This window comes from Cervus canadensis, chromosome 11, assembly GCF_019320065.1.
Source record: "Cervus canadensis isolate Bull #8, Minnesota chromosome 11, ASM1932006v1, whole genome shotgun sequence".
Lineage (NCBI taxonomy): Eukaryota > Metazoa > Chordata > Mammalia > Artiodactyla > Cervidae > Cervus > Cervus canadensis.
The window spans coordinates 45407019-45423518 of NC_057396.1; the positions used below are offsets into that span (position 1 = coordinate 45407019).

Consider the following 16500-nt stretch of genomic DNA (forward strand, 5'->3'; position numbering starts at 1 on the left):
TCAGGTCAACATTAAAAAGATAATATATATCTTATATTGTGCATGTGTGTGTGCCCAGTCACTTCAGTCATGTCCTACTCTTTGCGATCTTATGGACTGTAACCCACCAGGCTACTCTGTCCATGGGATTCTCCAGGCAAAAATACTGCAGTGGGTTGCATTTCCTCCTTCAGGGGATCTTCCTGACGCAGGGATTGAACCTGCGTCTCTTATGTCTCCTGCATTGGTAGGCAGGGTTCTTTACCGTTAGCATCACCTCTTATATTAGATTTATTATTAAGTGTTTGTACTAATTTATCCTTATGTGAAGACCATTTAAAATGATCTTTTTCTAAATCTTTGGTTCAGTTCAGTTCAGTCACTCCGTCATGTCCGACTCTTTGCGACCCCATGAATCAATTGCAGCACACCAGGCCTCCCTGTCTATCACCAACTCCCGGAGTTTACTCAAACTCATGTCCTTCGAGTCGGTGATGCCATCCAGCCATCTCATCTTCTGTCGTCCCCTTCTCCTCCTGCCCCCAATTCCTCCCAGCATCAGGGTCTTTTCCAATGAGTCAACTCTTTGCATGAGGTGGTCAAAGTACTAGAGTTTCAGCTTCAGCACCAGTCCTTCCAATGAACACTCAGGACTGATCTCCTTTGGGATGGACTGGTTGGCTCTCCTTGCAGTCCAAGGGACTTTCAAGAGTTTTCTCCAACACCACAGTTCAAAAGCATCAATTCTTCGGTGCTCAGCTTTCTTCACTGTCCAACTCTCACATCCATACATGACCACCCTTACATCTTGTTTAACTGGGCTTTCCTGATAGCTTATCTGGTGAAGAATCTGCCTGCAATGCAGGAGACCAGGGTTCAATCCCTGGGATGGCAAGATCCCCTGGAGAAGGGAAAGGCTACTCACTCCAGTATTCTTGGGCTTCCCTTATGGCTCAGCTGGTAAAGAATCCACCAGCAATGTGGGAGACCGGGGTTCGATCCCTAGGTTGGGAAGATCCCCTGGAGAAGGAAAGGCTGCCCACTCCAGTATTCTGGCCTGGAGAATTCCATGGACTGTATAGTCCATGGGGTTGCAAATAGATGAGACAGGGACTCTCACTTCACTTAACACAGAGGAAAGAGAACTTTCACTATCATCTCCACCTAGAGAGCCAGGGAAAATATTGAATGTAGCTTTATTAATATCCTGAAGCAGAACTGATCACTTTATAGATATATCCCATATAGTGGACATAATTTAATGTGATTTGGAAAACTGGCCATGTACAAATCCCTACCCACTATTTCAATCATTATGATTTAGCGTGTAAAGTAAGTTTATATATATAAGTAATATGTAAAATAAGAAAATTCTATTTCCAGAAAGGTTGGTGAAATGTTGGATAGAAATAAACCAGAAAAAATAAATAAAATAGACCAAGGAAACCCAATAATTGTCTGCTAGAACTGCCAAATATGGCAGACTGACACCAGTGAGAAATAATGTCAAGAGCATTACTAAGGAAACTGATTAGTAAAAGATACATAAGAAATTAACTAATGCAGTAGCCTGTAGGGATTTTATTTTAGATCTTAGAAAATACAGCTGTCATTAGACCACTGATTACAAACCAATGTATTAGTAATAATTTCCATTATGGGAAAATAAAGTCATTTTCAGAAGGCTATGCTTAAGTATAGAGACAGGCACTCAGGTATATGTCATCTTAACTCATGGCTCATATACAGGAGCTACAGAAAGCCCTCTTCTCAATCTTGGCAAGGCATAAGAATCACATGGGAAGCTTTTAAAAGCCTGGATCATAGGATAACATCACAGGCCAATTAAAGCAGAATGCAAAATTGTTTTTAAGCAGTTCTCCTGTTGATGAATATTAAAGTTATATCCAAATTGTGGCTATAAAGTTTTAGTAAGGATCCTTAGAGATATGTGTACTTGAATGAACTAATTGCTTTAGAAATGGTGTTTTTACACCACTGAGTTGGGTATTTATTTAACTACAGTAGATAATGCCAAACTCTTTGTCGTCAATTAATTTGTATTAAATTACACTGTCACCAGTAAAGTATTAGAGTGTCAGTTGTTTCATATTTTTACCAAAATTTTTGATTCTTAATCTTTTAATGTTAGTTACTCTAGTATGTATATTATAGTATCTTATTTAATATTAATTCAAATTTTTCTAAATGCCAATTGGAAATGCCAGTTCAAGTACACTGCCTATTTTTAATTCTCTTTTACTTATTCATCTCTAGGAATTCTTTATATATTCTTGTCAGATATATGTAAGGAGAGTATTTATCCTAGTGGATGGTTTGCCTTTTCAGTCTCATAAAAATGTCTTTCAGTGAATGGTTCTTTCTTTTAATTAAATGCAAAAGATCAATTATTTTTGCTTCAGGATTAATCTTTCTGTGTATTTCATTTTCTCAGGGTCATGAAAATATTATAATTTTTCTTCTAAGATCATTTTAGTTTTGTATTTAATACTTAGGTCTACTGTCTAACTTAAATTAATTTTTGATAAAGCTCAAGACTTTTTCTCACTATTTGTCTATACATTATTCCATTTCTTGAAATTGACCTTCCTTTCCCTTTTGAATTATGTCACTGTCATAAATCACGTAATATTAAATGTATGTGCCAGTATCTGAACTGTTTTATTCCATTACTTTGTCTAATCCTCATGTTAATATCACACTGCTTAATAAATGCAGCTTAAGAGTTAGTCATGAAATGTGGTGCTTAATTCATCCAACTTTTTTTTTTTTTTTACATATCCTGGCTCTTTGTGATTTTATATAACATTTACAATCAACTTGTCAGTTTTCCAAATAAAATCTGCTAGAATTGGATTAGAATTTTACTAAATCAGCATGTCATTTTGGGAAGAATTGTCATCTTAACATCATAGAGTTTTCCAAAAATTAAGGTAAATCTATTATTTAGATCTTCTGGAAATTGTTTGCATTATTGTGCATTATTTACCATGACATATCATCTTTTTATAGGTCACTATATACTATTTGCTGTTTTTTAAATGTATGGCTATATGTTCATAGCCACATTAGCCATTAATTACTTTTTCTTACAATTATCTTGTTTAGATGTCACTAATGAAACCAATTAGAAATTGGTCTATTTTCTGAAAGAACATATACAATATTTATATTATTTCTTTCTTAAGTACATGCAGTGAATTCATATGAAACCCTCTTGACTTTGTTTACTTTGAAACCTTTTAAAAAATATATATTAAAATTTTTTGACAGCTATGAAACAATCCAGATTTTCTCTTTATTTTTGCTTGAGTTCTAGACACTAACATTTTTCAAAGTCATTTTCCATTTGAGTTAACTTATATACAGTAAAAATAGTGTTTATTATATTCATCTTATTTATTTAACTTTATATCTGTAAGATCTGTGTATTATGTTCCTATTTTCATTATTAATATACACTCTATTTTTTCCTCTCTTGATTAGTTTTCCTAATGTTTTAAATGGATTTTCTTTCTTAAACTTTACAAATTACCAAATTTCTGCTTTATTGACTTTTTCTATTTTATGATAGATTTCCATTTCATTGACTTCTGATCTTACCTTCTTTTCTCCTTTGGATTTAACATATCATTCATTATCCTATTATCTTCTTGAAATGGATGTTATAGTTTTGTTTTCAACCTATTCTTCTTTCCTAGTGAATGAACTTCACCTGTATTTTATCATAGAGGTACTGCTTAAGCTGCATCCCATCTATTTGATATGCATATCTTATTAACATTTAGTACATAGGACCAAGAAAAACTTCAACTAATCTGTAAACCCTAGCTCAAAGTCTAGATCCTCATTTATTCCTTTACTGTGAACCATCTCTGTGGATTTGTTATGTCTGCACATGTTTATTTTTAGTCTCAGAATAGATTCAGCTTAGCTGAAATCCCCAGAGAACTCAGTGCCCCTAGTGCAGGTGACTTGGAAAGAAGAGGCAAACCCTCATATGTAAGAAGGAGACTTTGGTAAGAGACAAATGGCTTCTGGGCTTTTATGCTAGAATCCTTCAGCTGCTCTCAAGAGTACTCTGCAAAATATCCCATTCTCTGGTAAGCTCTCAGATTACCTTTATTTACTTTGTGTTCATTTTACTTCTCTTCTTTGGAAATCAACCATTTAGAACTTTATATAGAGCAGGATACACCTCCAAATGTCATATATCTAGGAAAATTGTTCATTTCAGAAACTATGAAAATGATCTATTCACTTTTTAAGATATCAGTCTTCAGCAGAATTCAAATTCTCCTAAATCATGATACCGAGCTCTTCAGATTATTATTCTCCTGTGAACATGACACAATTGATCACACATTCCAGGCCAAGAGAAAATGAGATGCAATTTTCAGTAATCTATAGTAACTGCCCTTTCAAATATATACATGATTTGAAAACCATGGGATTTTTTAAAAGGGTATTTAACCAACAGTCTTCAGATAGCAAGGAATAGAACTAAGGGTAGTTTGGTTTGGATAAGACCATATTTCTTTGGGAGTTCCAAGAAGTACATAGAAATTAAGTTGTGAGACTCCTTTGCCTTCATGTAGTGTCATTCTAGAAATCACATATTCTGCCCAGTATTTCATCTAGAATGTGAATGAAAGAAATTGTAGAGGATTCTAGATTAATTGACTAAAGTTTACTAATATTTTGCAGGGAAAAAGAAACCAAGTTATCATCTGGCTGCAAAATATATTTCTAGTTTCCCTATTTAGGAAAAACTTGCCCAGAAGTAATTTTGTTAATCTGTGATACAGGCAGATTCTATTCTAAAGTGGAAACCGCTTCTCACCATATGATAGTCACATAAATGATTTGTTCTATCAAAAGACAGCCAAACAGTCAAAACTTAAGAGTTATCTTTTTTCAACTAAATTTCCAGATATTCTTTTTTTTTCTTTTTTTTGATTCAAGGCTCTATGTATCATTGCAGAGCCCTCTAAATTCATCATGTCCATTATCAACGTATCACATGCTGAAATCACCACCTTCATCTTGGTTGGGATACCGGGGCTGGAATATGCACACATCTGGATCTCTATTCCAATCTGCAGCATGTGTCTTATTGCCCTTCCGGGAAACTGCACCATCCTTTTCATCATTAAGACAGAACCTTCCTTGCATGAGCCCATGTACTATTTCCTTTCCATGTTGTCTTTGTCTGACATGGGCCTATCCTTTTCCCCTCTTCCCACTATGTTGAGGATCTTATTTAAAGCTTCTGAAATCTCTGCAAATGCCTGCTTTGCTCAGCAATTCTTCATCCATGGATTCACAGCACTGGAATCCTCAGTGCTCCTGATCATGTCATTCGATCGCTTCCTAGCCATCCACAACCCTCTGAGATACAGCTCCATTCTTACAACTCTCAGAGTTGCCCAGATTGGAACTGTATGCTTTTTTAAGAGCTTCCTCCTGGTTCTTCCCTTTCCCTTCACTTTGAGAATGTTGACATATTGTAAGAAACGCCAACTATCACATTCCTACTGTCTCCACGAGGATGTCATGAAGCTGGCCTGCTCTGACAACCAGATTGATGTCATCTATGGCTTTTTTGGAGCACTCTGCGTTATGGTAGACTTTATGCTCATTGCTATGTCTTACATCCTAATCCTCAAGACTATGCTTGGAACTGCATCCCGAAAGGAACAGCTCAAGGCCTTCAATACTTGTGTTTCACATATCTGTGCAGTGATCATCTTCTATCTGCCCATCATCAACCTTGCCATAGTTCATCGTTTTGTCCACCATGTCTCTCCCCTCTTCAATGTTGTTATGGCAAATGTTCTTTTACTTGTGCCTCCACTGATGAATCCTATCGTGTACTGTGTGAAAACCAGGCAGATTAGAGTAAAAGTTGTAGCAAAATTATGTCAGAAACAAATATATTAATAAGTCATAGATAATAGACAACATATGGGGGAATGTCTTGCATAAAAGATTAAAGATGTGTTTGAGAAAACCTAACATTTGTCACAAATAATCATTAACATATTTTTGTTATTATCATCAGATTTATTTCATTCAAATTGATTACTGTCCATGGGCATAAAATAGGAAATGGTGTGTATTTTTTGGGGGTCTCCATCCAAATTAGCAAATAAGAGAATAGATGCCTGATGATGTCATCTTTTATAAAAGCACCAAATTCCAATCAAGACAGACCAATGGTAGCTCCTATTCTTGTAACAAAAATGAATTCCTCATCTTCACATTCAGTTTATCCATACAATGTTCTTTTGTTTCTAGACACAACCTATATCTTAATTACATCTCCTCGTTATCTCTTTTAATCATCCTAGTGTATCACCAGGATTTCTTTAGTGAAATACTCCAGTAACCTTTTTAGTTTTTAAATGCAGACTTTTTGCTACTTTCTAACCGATTCTCTATTCAAGACAAGAGTGATCTTTTAAAAAAGACAAATTGAATGATGTTATTTTTCTTTTAAATATAGACTTACTTTTGGGGAATAGAATTAAAGAAATAAAGTACCTACTATAAGTGATACATGTTCTTTACCCTCTCTAACTCTCCAGTTTTGTCAAATAATGATATTCTAGTCACAGTGGTCTTCTCAAAATTTGCTGTATTTGCCAATTTTTCTGTTTTTTATAAATTTTCACATCTGAACCCTTCCCTGAGATGCTGTTGGCTTAAGTTTTACTCATTGCTATTCAATTTTAGAAGTTTCAGCTTAACTTCATCATAGCTTAGTTTAAGCCTTCAATTCAAATTACGGTGCTCTCTTTTTAAGAATATTGCTTCTTATTCTTTATCACTATATTATACTTACTATTATGATTTGTAATTAAATATATTGCTGTTGTTCATTCGCTAAGTTGTATGTGACCCTTTGCAACCCTACTGACTGCAGCACACCAGGTTCCTCTGTCCTCCACTTTCTCCTGGAGTTTGCTCAGTTTGTTCATTGGTTGGTGATGCTATCTATCCATCTCAGCCTCTGCTTCCCCTTCTTTTGCCTTCAGTCTTTCCCACCATCAGGGGTTTTTCCAATGTGTCAACTCTTCACATCAGGTAATTAAATACATTGTTTATTTCTTTGTTTTTTTCCTGTTTCCTAGATAGAGTGTGCTATCAATGAAAGGAGAAAGCATGCCTATTTTTTATGTATGTTTGCCTAATATCTAGGATATTTCTGACACAGAGTAGTTCTCCAATAAATAGTTATTAACAAATAATATTAATTATTATGTTCACATGAAACTGTGTTTTAGGTAAATAAAATTATAGAAGAGTTCTTCAATACTCCATTCAGATGGAATATAACTTTCTTAAGACTGTATTTCAAAAGTAAGCATTTCATACAGCTCAAAGATTTTGAAAGTAGAGAAAAATTATATGAGGCTATGGAGGAATTTACTATCTTATATTTGATATACGAGATATATATTCTGTGATATATATTGTGTGGCAAATCATCCAACTTCCCTTCCTAAATATGACCTAAAATCTTTGTAGATTACAGAATAAATGTCTAGCTTTTTTAACTTTCCATTCATTGACCTAAGTCCCCTTCACAAACCACATCAATTGTTTTTGGATCTCTAATATATGCAAGATATGCTTCTAGGTATTTTTAGGTGTTTTTTCTCTTTTGAGGCTAAAAAATAATCTAATTTTTATAAAGCATTCTTTCTGTTTTTGCAGTTGAAGAGATTGAGCCTCTGAGAATTTGACTTAGTGAATTTCCCACAGATAGGAAATTAAAAGCTGAGATTCAATCCTTTTCTTTACATCCCAAGATAGAACTTGGCTAAATTTGAGCTTTCACATTCAGGATTGCATCAGTTTCCATAATGCTTTCTTCTTATAGGAAATTTTATCTTCAGATCAAAGTGCTAAGTAGTTCTGTGTCTGAGGTACATAACCATCTCCTTCTGCCTTTTCCATAACCTCACAACTGTAACCATGGACACTGAGGGCTGTAGCACAACAAAGCACTGATCATCTCCTTTCAGTTACGTATTAATGGAAAGAAAAAGAAGCTCATGTTTTCCCAGTGTGGAATTAGGCAGCACAAAGTGAAGCCTTCAGCAGTATATGCTAATAAAAGAAAGGAGAGTTAAGTGGAGTGGATGGGTATCTAGTTCTTGCAGGATGTTGTACAGAGATGCCATGTTCAGCACTTTCAAAGAAGAGTCTGTCATTCGGGTTTTTCTTTACTAATCTTCTCAGTAAAATAGCACGAAAAGGAAATTGAAGTTACACAAATGTCCACAGAGGTGGTAGGACTTTTTAATCACCATGATTATTTCCACGTGTTCCTGAAATATGAACCACAGACCTAGCCTCTGGACCTTCTAAAATAATGGTTCACAACTAGCACAGTTTTGCTATGAAGAGACATTTGACAATATCTGGAAACCTGGGAGCTGAGGTGCATTGCTGATATCTACTGGAGATGAGATGTATTGCTGCTATCTACTGAATGACCAGGGATGCTGCTAACCATCCTATAGGATATGCTTTCCCTACAGGCTATAGCCCCCTACAAAAATAAGTTATCCAGCCAAAATATCAGTAGTGCCAAGGACTAGAAATGCTAATCTGAATGTAATAGTCAAACATGAATGATTAACCCCCCATGGTTACTCAGATTGCCTTGAGGAAAAGACTCCCCAGCACCCAGGAATAATCCACTATCTGAGAAATCCCTTAGAAAGGGACCCAGTGGAAGACTGATAGAAACCTTTGGAAAATCAAAATATTTCACTTAAAATATATTTTAAAAATAATTTTTATCGCAAGTGGAAAGCAACAAAGTCGTATGGTAATGCAAGTAATCCTTATCAGGTGACAATACATATATTTTTTTAAATTATTGTTTTCTTTTTCTGTTTTTATTGTTTCGCTTTTCTCTTAGACATTTCCATTTGTGGGAAGTTTATGGAAAAATATCACAAGGGATGGTACACTGTGTAAAATTAAAGGGGCAAAAATTACCATTATTTCCTAGAAGTAGAATGGTGAGAATTAGAGGGAATATACCCTTATGGTATAGGAGTTACATGAGTTCATCTCATGAGCATAATTTTCAAATAGAATGACTGCTAGTCTCTATAGCAGGACATCATAGTTTACTGGGGCCCTTTTGTTAGTATCTCCCATAGAAATGATCTCATAAGCATAAGGCCTCAGGGAAGTTGGAAATCTGCTGATTTCTAGACTTCTATCCAATCCTAATGTGCAGAATGTAAATACCATGTTGCATCAAATCAAAGATCAAAGATAGCATTGATTATAACCTGCATGCCATTTTCAGAGGTATTAAAATGTGAAGAAAGTACATCTGAGAACACATAAGACACAGTATTACTTATATATGGAAGTTACTTCTGGTCATTTTGGCCAAGGACATTTTCATAAATATGAGAGTCCTATAAATCTTGAGTTCATTAATGTTAAGAGACCTAAATAAATGCCTCCATTTTTTTTGCACACATTTAGAAAACATTTTCTTCACATTGTTCTTTCACCTTTTTTGTCTGTTTTGCCCCCCACACATGCAGTTTCTATTTCTGTATGACTATTGCTCAGATTTTTCCCTGATGTTCTTAATTTTCAGTTGGAAATGTTTTCCTTCAGTTTCCTAGTTTACATCTCAAACTTTGGTAAATTGTTGAACCCAGAAACTGTGCAGAGATTCTCATTATGAGCACCTTATAATAAAGTGCTTAGAGGGCCCATAATGTTAGAGGGCCCATTGAAAGCATGCGCATTTAATGTGACATATTGAATTTTGTGGCATTAGTTTCTTCAGATGCTCTTTGTTAAATGCCTACTTTAGCCACGTTACTACATGCTTATGAAAAAATGATTGACACCATGAAAAGATCTTGTGTAACACATTTTTACTGAGTAGAATCAATCTCGTTAATTTAACTGTAGAGTAAGCTCTGACAGTTGGCTTTTCTTTATGTAATGCCAGTGCCTGACCTTGACCTTTGTTTGCCAAGAGGTATTTTCAAAGAAGGATGTCCCTAATGGACACATTTGCCACAGAACTAGAAAAAGAGCCAGGTTATACCCCTACCCCCACCTTCCTACCCGCCTCTGGCTCCTCTGTTTTAGAGATCTTAGCTAATTTCCATAACTGTCCATTTTGAGTCCTTGTTGTTGTTCTTTTTTTTCTTTTCCAGCAATTCAATATCTGTTCTCTATGTTTTAAATTTACAAAAAAAAAAAAAGTGATTCTGCAAAGTTGTAGGCCAATCCCCAACCCCAATAAAAGCAGAACTCCAGATCTGTGTCTCTCTCTCCTCCCCCCTCCCCCGTACCCTCACTGTGTGGCCCCAGGTATACTGTACAATACCTAGGGCTTATAAGTAATAAAATTTTTATTTTTTTCCAAAGTTTCCTATTGCTGAGAACATCTTGCATTCATCATAAGAACCCAAGAGCCAGTCCAGCCACAAATGTTGGTTATAGATAGGCTGAGATAATCACAACATAATAATTGGATGCATTATTATTTTTAGTAATTTGAAATCCTACATATACCATATATCAAACATGTAATAATATATCTGTATATGTGCTTCTATGTGTCTGTGCATGAGCTTTCCCTATGTGAGAGCTTCTGAAACATACAGGCCTGAATTCTTTCTCCTTTAACTTTTCTTAGATCATTGCCATTCTTAAAGTATATCAGAATTTTTAAAAATATACATGTAAATATTTCACAATACAAATAAACTAGGAAGATTATTGCAACAAAAGTAAAAAAAAATTCAATAAATTTCAATATCATGATTTTAAAAGATTCTTAAAAGGTAAGGAGTAGAAGATAGCTGATTTACTGTTAATAATTAAAAATTAAACCCCTCTCTCAAAATAAATAGTAAATCTAAAAGTCAATGACAAAATATTTAAACATCCCGTCAAAAGTGAAGAACAGGCCAAGATATCCCGTTTCATCATCTATATTCAATTTGGATTCAGGTCTTAGAACACTGAGATTAATGAGAAAATAACCAACATGGAAGGTAGAACAGACATACAGGAATTTCTGAAAATAATCCAGAATTTTAAAAAAAGGATAAATAAATAGAAGAGTGAATAAATGTAGCATAATTCAAAAGGAAAATAATAATACCTTTTAAAATGTAAGACTAGCCAATTGATTCTGATACAATAGAAATGCTAGTCAACCTAATTGAACATAGACAATTTTCATCAATCACATTTACTTGATTATTATCTTTAGACAAAATTAATCATAAGCAAATCCAACATGATGGACAGATTTTCTTCCGTCTCCCAAAATCATGTGTTAGCAGACTAAAGCTGCATTTCTCAGTGTGGTCCTTGGACCACCATAGAAAGCATCACCTAGGAGTTAGTTCAACGTACAGGAACTTATGATCCACTCAAAATATATTAAATCAAAATATTCATTTTAACAAAATCTTCAGGTGATTGATCTTCACATTAAAGTTTAAGAGGCACTTTAGTAAAGCACTGCTTTATTGACAAAAGTGTGAGAATTTAGTGTGATTGTGTGTTAGTAGGGTTTGAAGGCTTGCAAGGATTTTAAACAAGAAGTATAGAACCACTGAGAAGTCATTTCTCTCTAATTTCCACATTTCTAATTATGTCATAAGGTTATGATATTTGAGAAGGTGGATATGATTTATACAGCAAAGACAGGCTGGCTACACTTGATTGCTGGCCTGTGTTTTACTCATAATTGTTCCAAAGAGAATCCCCTATATCTGCCTACAAGTAAGTATAGTATAAATCTAGACAGCATAACATGACTAACTCCACCAACTAAATAAATAGCATTGAGTAAGAAACTGAAGAGGCAAGCAGTAAAGTGGGAGAACATATATGCTATACATCACCAACAAAGAGCTTCACCTATATTTATTTAAGCACTTTGGCAAATCAATTAGAGAAAGACAGGTAATCCAATAGAAAATGGACAAAAGGATTCAACAGATGCTTCAAAAAGAGGAATTACAAATGAGCAGTAAACATATTAATAGAGAAGTATAATTTCATGTTAGAAGAAAATTAATATGCAAAATTGATAGTATGATCTCTTTCAGAACTTGAGATTCTAAATACCTAGTTAATTCATCCTGAAATATCTTGGCAGATGAGCCAAGAGCAAGAGTTGATAAATGATATTGGGTTTTAATATGATCTCCAAGATCTTATCATACTTAATGTCCTTAGTCTGAGCCTGTGTTCTAAGCTGTTAGATTCATCTCCCTTGAGTCAACCCCTTAGATTTCCCATGAAGTATGGTGTTATTCATCAGGTACCTCTTGCTTGTAGTCAACCCCAAGGACCCTCTAGGCTTTATAAGACAGGGCTTACAAAGCAGAAAAGGGGAGTTTAAGGTTGCTTCTCAGCTTCTAATATCACATTGATAAAAAATACCCTCAAAGAAAGTAAGATGTAATTCTACTCATTCGGGATATTTGACATAATCTTCATCCCATTTTCTATCTCTTTGTATTCTCAATAGATATGCTAGATGTTAAAAGCAAAGCAAGAGATGCCCATGGAGATTGAAAATCTTATAGAACAAGCAAGGGGAACTGGAATGTATGTGTGATAGGGGTATGTGTTCAGAGATGTCTTAGAAATGCCCAGTCTGGATGATATCTGTGAGAAGGGTGAAAGAGGAAATGTTAGTCGCTCAGTCATGTCCAACTCTTTCCAACTCCATGAACTGTAACTTGCCAGGCTCCTCTGTCCTTGGAATTTTCCAGGCAAGATTACTGAAATGGGTAGCCATTTCCTCCTCCAAGGGATCTTTCACACCCAGGGATCAAACCTAGGTCTGCTACATTGCAGGCAGGTTCTTTACTCTCTGAGCCACTGGAGAAGCCTGTATGTCTCAATAACCACATGATTCATTTTTTTTTATGTCTCATAGGTAGATTCATGACTTTAGACAAATTATTATACCTTTTTAAGACCTGTTTTATTAACTATAAAGTGAATAAAATAATCATATATAATCATAAATGAGAAAAAACATATAAACCATTTAGCAGGGTGTCATATTACTGTATACCCACTCCAGTGTTCTTGCCTGGAGAATCCCGAGGACAGGGGAGCCTGGAGGGCTGCCGTCTATGGGGTCGCACAGAGTCAGACACGACTTAGCAGCAGCAGCAGCAGCAGCATATTACTATCTAGGGGCTTCCCGGTGGCTCAGTGGTAAAGTATCCACCTTCTATGCAGGAATCACAAGAGACATGAGTTCAATCCAGGGTCAGGAAGATTCCCTGGAGGAGGAAATGGCAACCCACTCCAGTATTCTTGCCAGGAAAATTGCATGGATAGAGGAACCTGGCAGGTTAAAGTCCATGGGATCTTAAAGAGTTGGAAATGACTGAGCATGCACATAGGCATGCATATTATTGTATAAAATTTAAAATAAGAATAAATACATAATAAAATAATTAAATCTGTGTGTGCTTATTCTATGCATTTAAATTAAATCTAACAGAGAATGAGACGATTGGATGGCATCATCGACTCGATGGACATGGGTTTAGGTGGACTCTGGGAGTTGGTGATGAACCAGGAGTCCTGGCATGCTGCAATTCATGGGGTCGCAAAGAGTCGGACACGACTGAGTGAATGAACTGAACTGAATAGTGACTATCTCTAAAAATAATGCAATCTTCAAGCAGTAGTGATAAAAAGGCCAGAATGCAAATGGCCACAGTCTATTGACATAAGATAATTTTAGCCATATCTAGCATAGTTGGGCTTCCCTTGTGGCTCAGCTGGTAAAGAATCTGCCTGCGGAGCAGGATCAAACCTGGGTTTGATCCCTGGATTGGGAAGATCCCATGGAGAAGAGAATGGCTACCTATTCCAGTCTTCTGGCCTGGAGAATTCCATGGACTGTATAGTCCATGGGGTCGCAGACAGTCAGACATGACTGAGCAACAGTTGCTTTTCACTTTCACAAAGAAGCTATTGTGTGTAAATGGGACTAGATTCTGTACCTTCAGAGAAAAAGAATGGAAATTTTTAGAAAAATTTATCAGCTTGATTCAAGGAAGGAAAACTGAGTATTTAACTTTACGAAGCAGAAAGTTTTAGGCCTACATTTTACAAAAGAAGGAATATCTTCTTTATTTAGGAAATTTCCATCTCTACTGAAGCAAGCACCTGGTTAAGTATGTTTTTTACGTGTCACGTCTCCTCTTGACGACACCAACATTGAAGTTCTTAGATTCTTCCTTATTAGGATCCCTGGAGTGGAGAAGAGTCACATCTGGATATCCATCCCTTTCTCAGCTGTGTACTTTCTTTGTCTCCTGGGTAACTTCACCATCCTTTTATTTATTAAGACAGAGCCATACCTCCATGAACCCATATACTATTTCCTTTCCACGCTATGCATCTCTGACATAGGGTTGTCCCTGTCTTCCTTACCCACCACTTTGGGACCATTCCTGTTTGGTGTCTGTGGAATTCATGCAGCTGCATGTTTGCCCAGGAGTTCTTTATCCATCTATTCACAGTCACTGAAGCCTCTGTGCTATTGGTAATGGCATTTGACCAGTATGTGGCTATCCACAACCCTCTTAGACAATACGCAATCTTAACCAGCTCCCAAGTCATCAAAACAGTGGTCTTGCTGACTTCCAAAAATATTATGTTGATTCTTCCACTGCCCTTTCTGTTGCAAAGGCTGACATACTGTCATCAAAATCTGCTCTTACACTCCTACTGTCTCCACCAGGGTGTCATGAAGCTGGCCTGCTCTGACAACAGAGTCAATGTTTTCTATGAACTCTCTGCTGCCCTTTCTACTATTTTGGATTTGCTGTTTATTACTTTCTCCTTCATGATGATCTTAAAGACAGTACTGGGCATCGCAACCCCCAGAGAGCAGCCAAAGGCCCTCAACACCCACATCTCTCCTGTCTGTGCTGTGCTTATCTTCTATGTGCCTGTGCTGAGTGTGGCCGTGCTCCACCAATTTGCCAGCGATGTGTCTCCTATGATCCACATTCTCATGGCTGATGTTTTCCTACCGGTGCCTCTCCTGATGAATCCCATTGTGTCCTGTCTGAAGACCCATCAAATCTGCAAAAAGGTTATGGGGAAATTTGTTCAAAAAGAAGTTTCTCAATGCAATAAGAAAGGGAATAAATTTATAAGTGGTAAATAAGTAAACTGAATGTGTAGCCAGGGGAAAGCATGATCTAGAGGAATGGTCTTGTGTTCTATGGTCAGAACGCGTAGAGTAAACGGCTTTAATACTGAGTATGCGTAGTACCCTCAGTGTCCCTGAGATCTTGAGAAAATTACTTCCATTCTTTTTCTCAGATTGAACATCTAAAAATTCAAGCCTTCAATGATGACTGGAAGCCTCTACTTTTTGAAGTTTAAAATTAATGCCAATAAAATAAGAGAACTCACCAATATCAACTCCTATATTAAAAGAAAAAAATATAGTTTCCATACTTTCACTTTCCTAGCTAATAAAAGTATACTAGAGGAAAGATAGAGTGTTTCCTCCTTTTTTAGTTCATTATGATGCAGTTGATCTATCTAATTCCTGAACTCCAAAGCTCCGTATACACGTTCTCTGATTTAAGAATCTGTGTGCATGTATATTTAAATGCATGCGACTATTTTTTTTTTCTTTCTTAGTTTTTCTTTTCCTCTTCTCTTCCATCTATCAGACATGTGTAATTCACTCTAGTCCTTCAGGCAACTAGTATTAATAGGTAAACGTGTTCCTGAAAAGACTGTACTACCTACATTTGAGTCAGGAAAATGCCAGATGGGAATGCTGTGCTTACTGAAGGATGTTTAACAACTCAGGAACTAACTGCCAATAGTTCACTCAGATCTTTAGCAATGTTGGGAATCCTTTCTTTCATACAGTCATAGACTGACATGTATGTTGATGGGATTTGCATTTCTCAAATAACTATTTGCAGTAGTCTCTTTTTTTGGCATTTATGTAATATGTATGCATTTACCTTTTAGTGCATGTTTTTCTAAATCATATTAATCACCTAAAACTTTATCAGAAAATTACATCTAATTTTTTCTGCACATATTTTCTGTTAGTTATTTAAATTTCTTGAGACATATTTTGTTTAATAACTAAAACATTGAGTTTATAATGTTAATATAAGAATTAATAATCAGACATTTTTGAGAATAAACAAAAATGGAATTGTATGTAGAAGGTCATATATACATATTTTGTATAGTTCATAATTTTATATACATACTTCATATGAAATCTCATACATAATACACTTTAAAATATATTAATTAGCAAATAGTTTTAGAATATTGGTTGGCCAATCAAATCATTTTAAACAAAAACAATTTCAAACAAGAAATTTTCTCTGAAAGTAAAGAAATTTCATCCTGTACAAGCTCTGATTGCAAGCTTTGAAATAGACAATGGTTTATGCTGGC

At 35.6% G+C, this 16500-nt stretch overlaps 2 protein-coding genes across 2 annotated transcripts; both read left to right on the forward strand.

Moving 5' to 3' along the window:
- The first annotated feature begins 4980 nt into the window (after positions 1-4980).
- Positions 4981-5943, forward strand: LOC122450333 (olfactory receptor 51A4-like). The gene has a single exon (XM_043482618.1). It carries the CDS (start codon positions 5002-5004, stop codon positions 5941-5943), a length of 942 nt encoding a protein of 313 aa, XP_043338553.1. The 5' UTR covers positions 4981-5001.
- Positions 5944-14256: 8313 nt separating this feature from the next.
- LOC122449307 (olfactory receptor 51A7-like) lies at positions 14257-15229 on the forward strand. The gene has a single exon (XM_043480834.1). The coding sequence runs from the start codon at positions 14540-14542 to the stop codon at positions 15227-15229; it is 690 nt and encodes a 229-aa protein (XP_043336769.1). The 5' UTR covers positions 14257-14539.
- The last annotated feature ends 1271 nt before the right edge of the window (positions 15230-16500 follow it).

What these genes read in the sequence shown, in the direction of transcription:
- LOC122449307 (XM_043480834.1), top strand. Translation starts at nt 14,540, where the DNA reads ATGTTTGCCCAGGAGTTCTTTATCCATCTATTCACAGTCACTGAAGCC.
- LOC122450333 (XM_043482618.1), top strand. Translation starts at nt 5,002, where the DNA reads ATGTCCATTATCAACGTATCACATGCTGAAATCACCACCTTCATCTTG.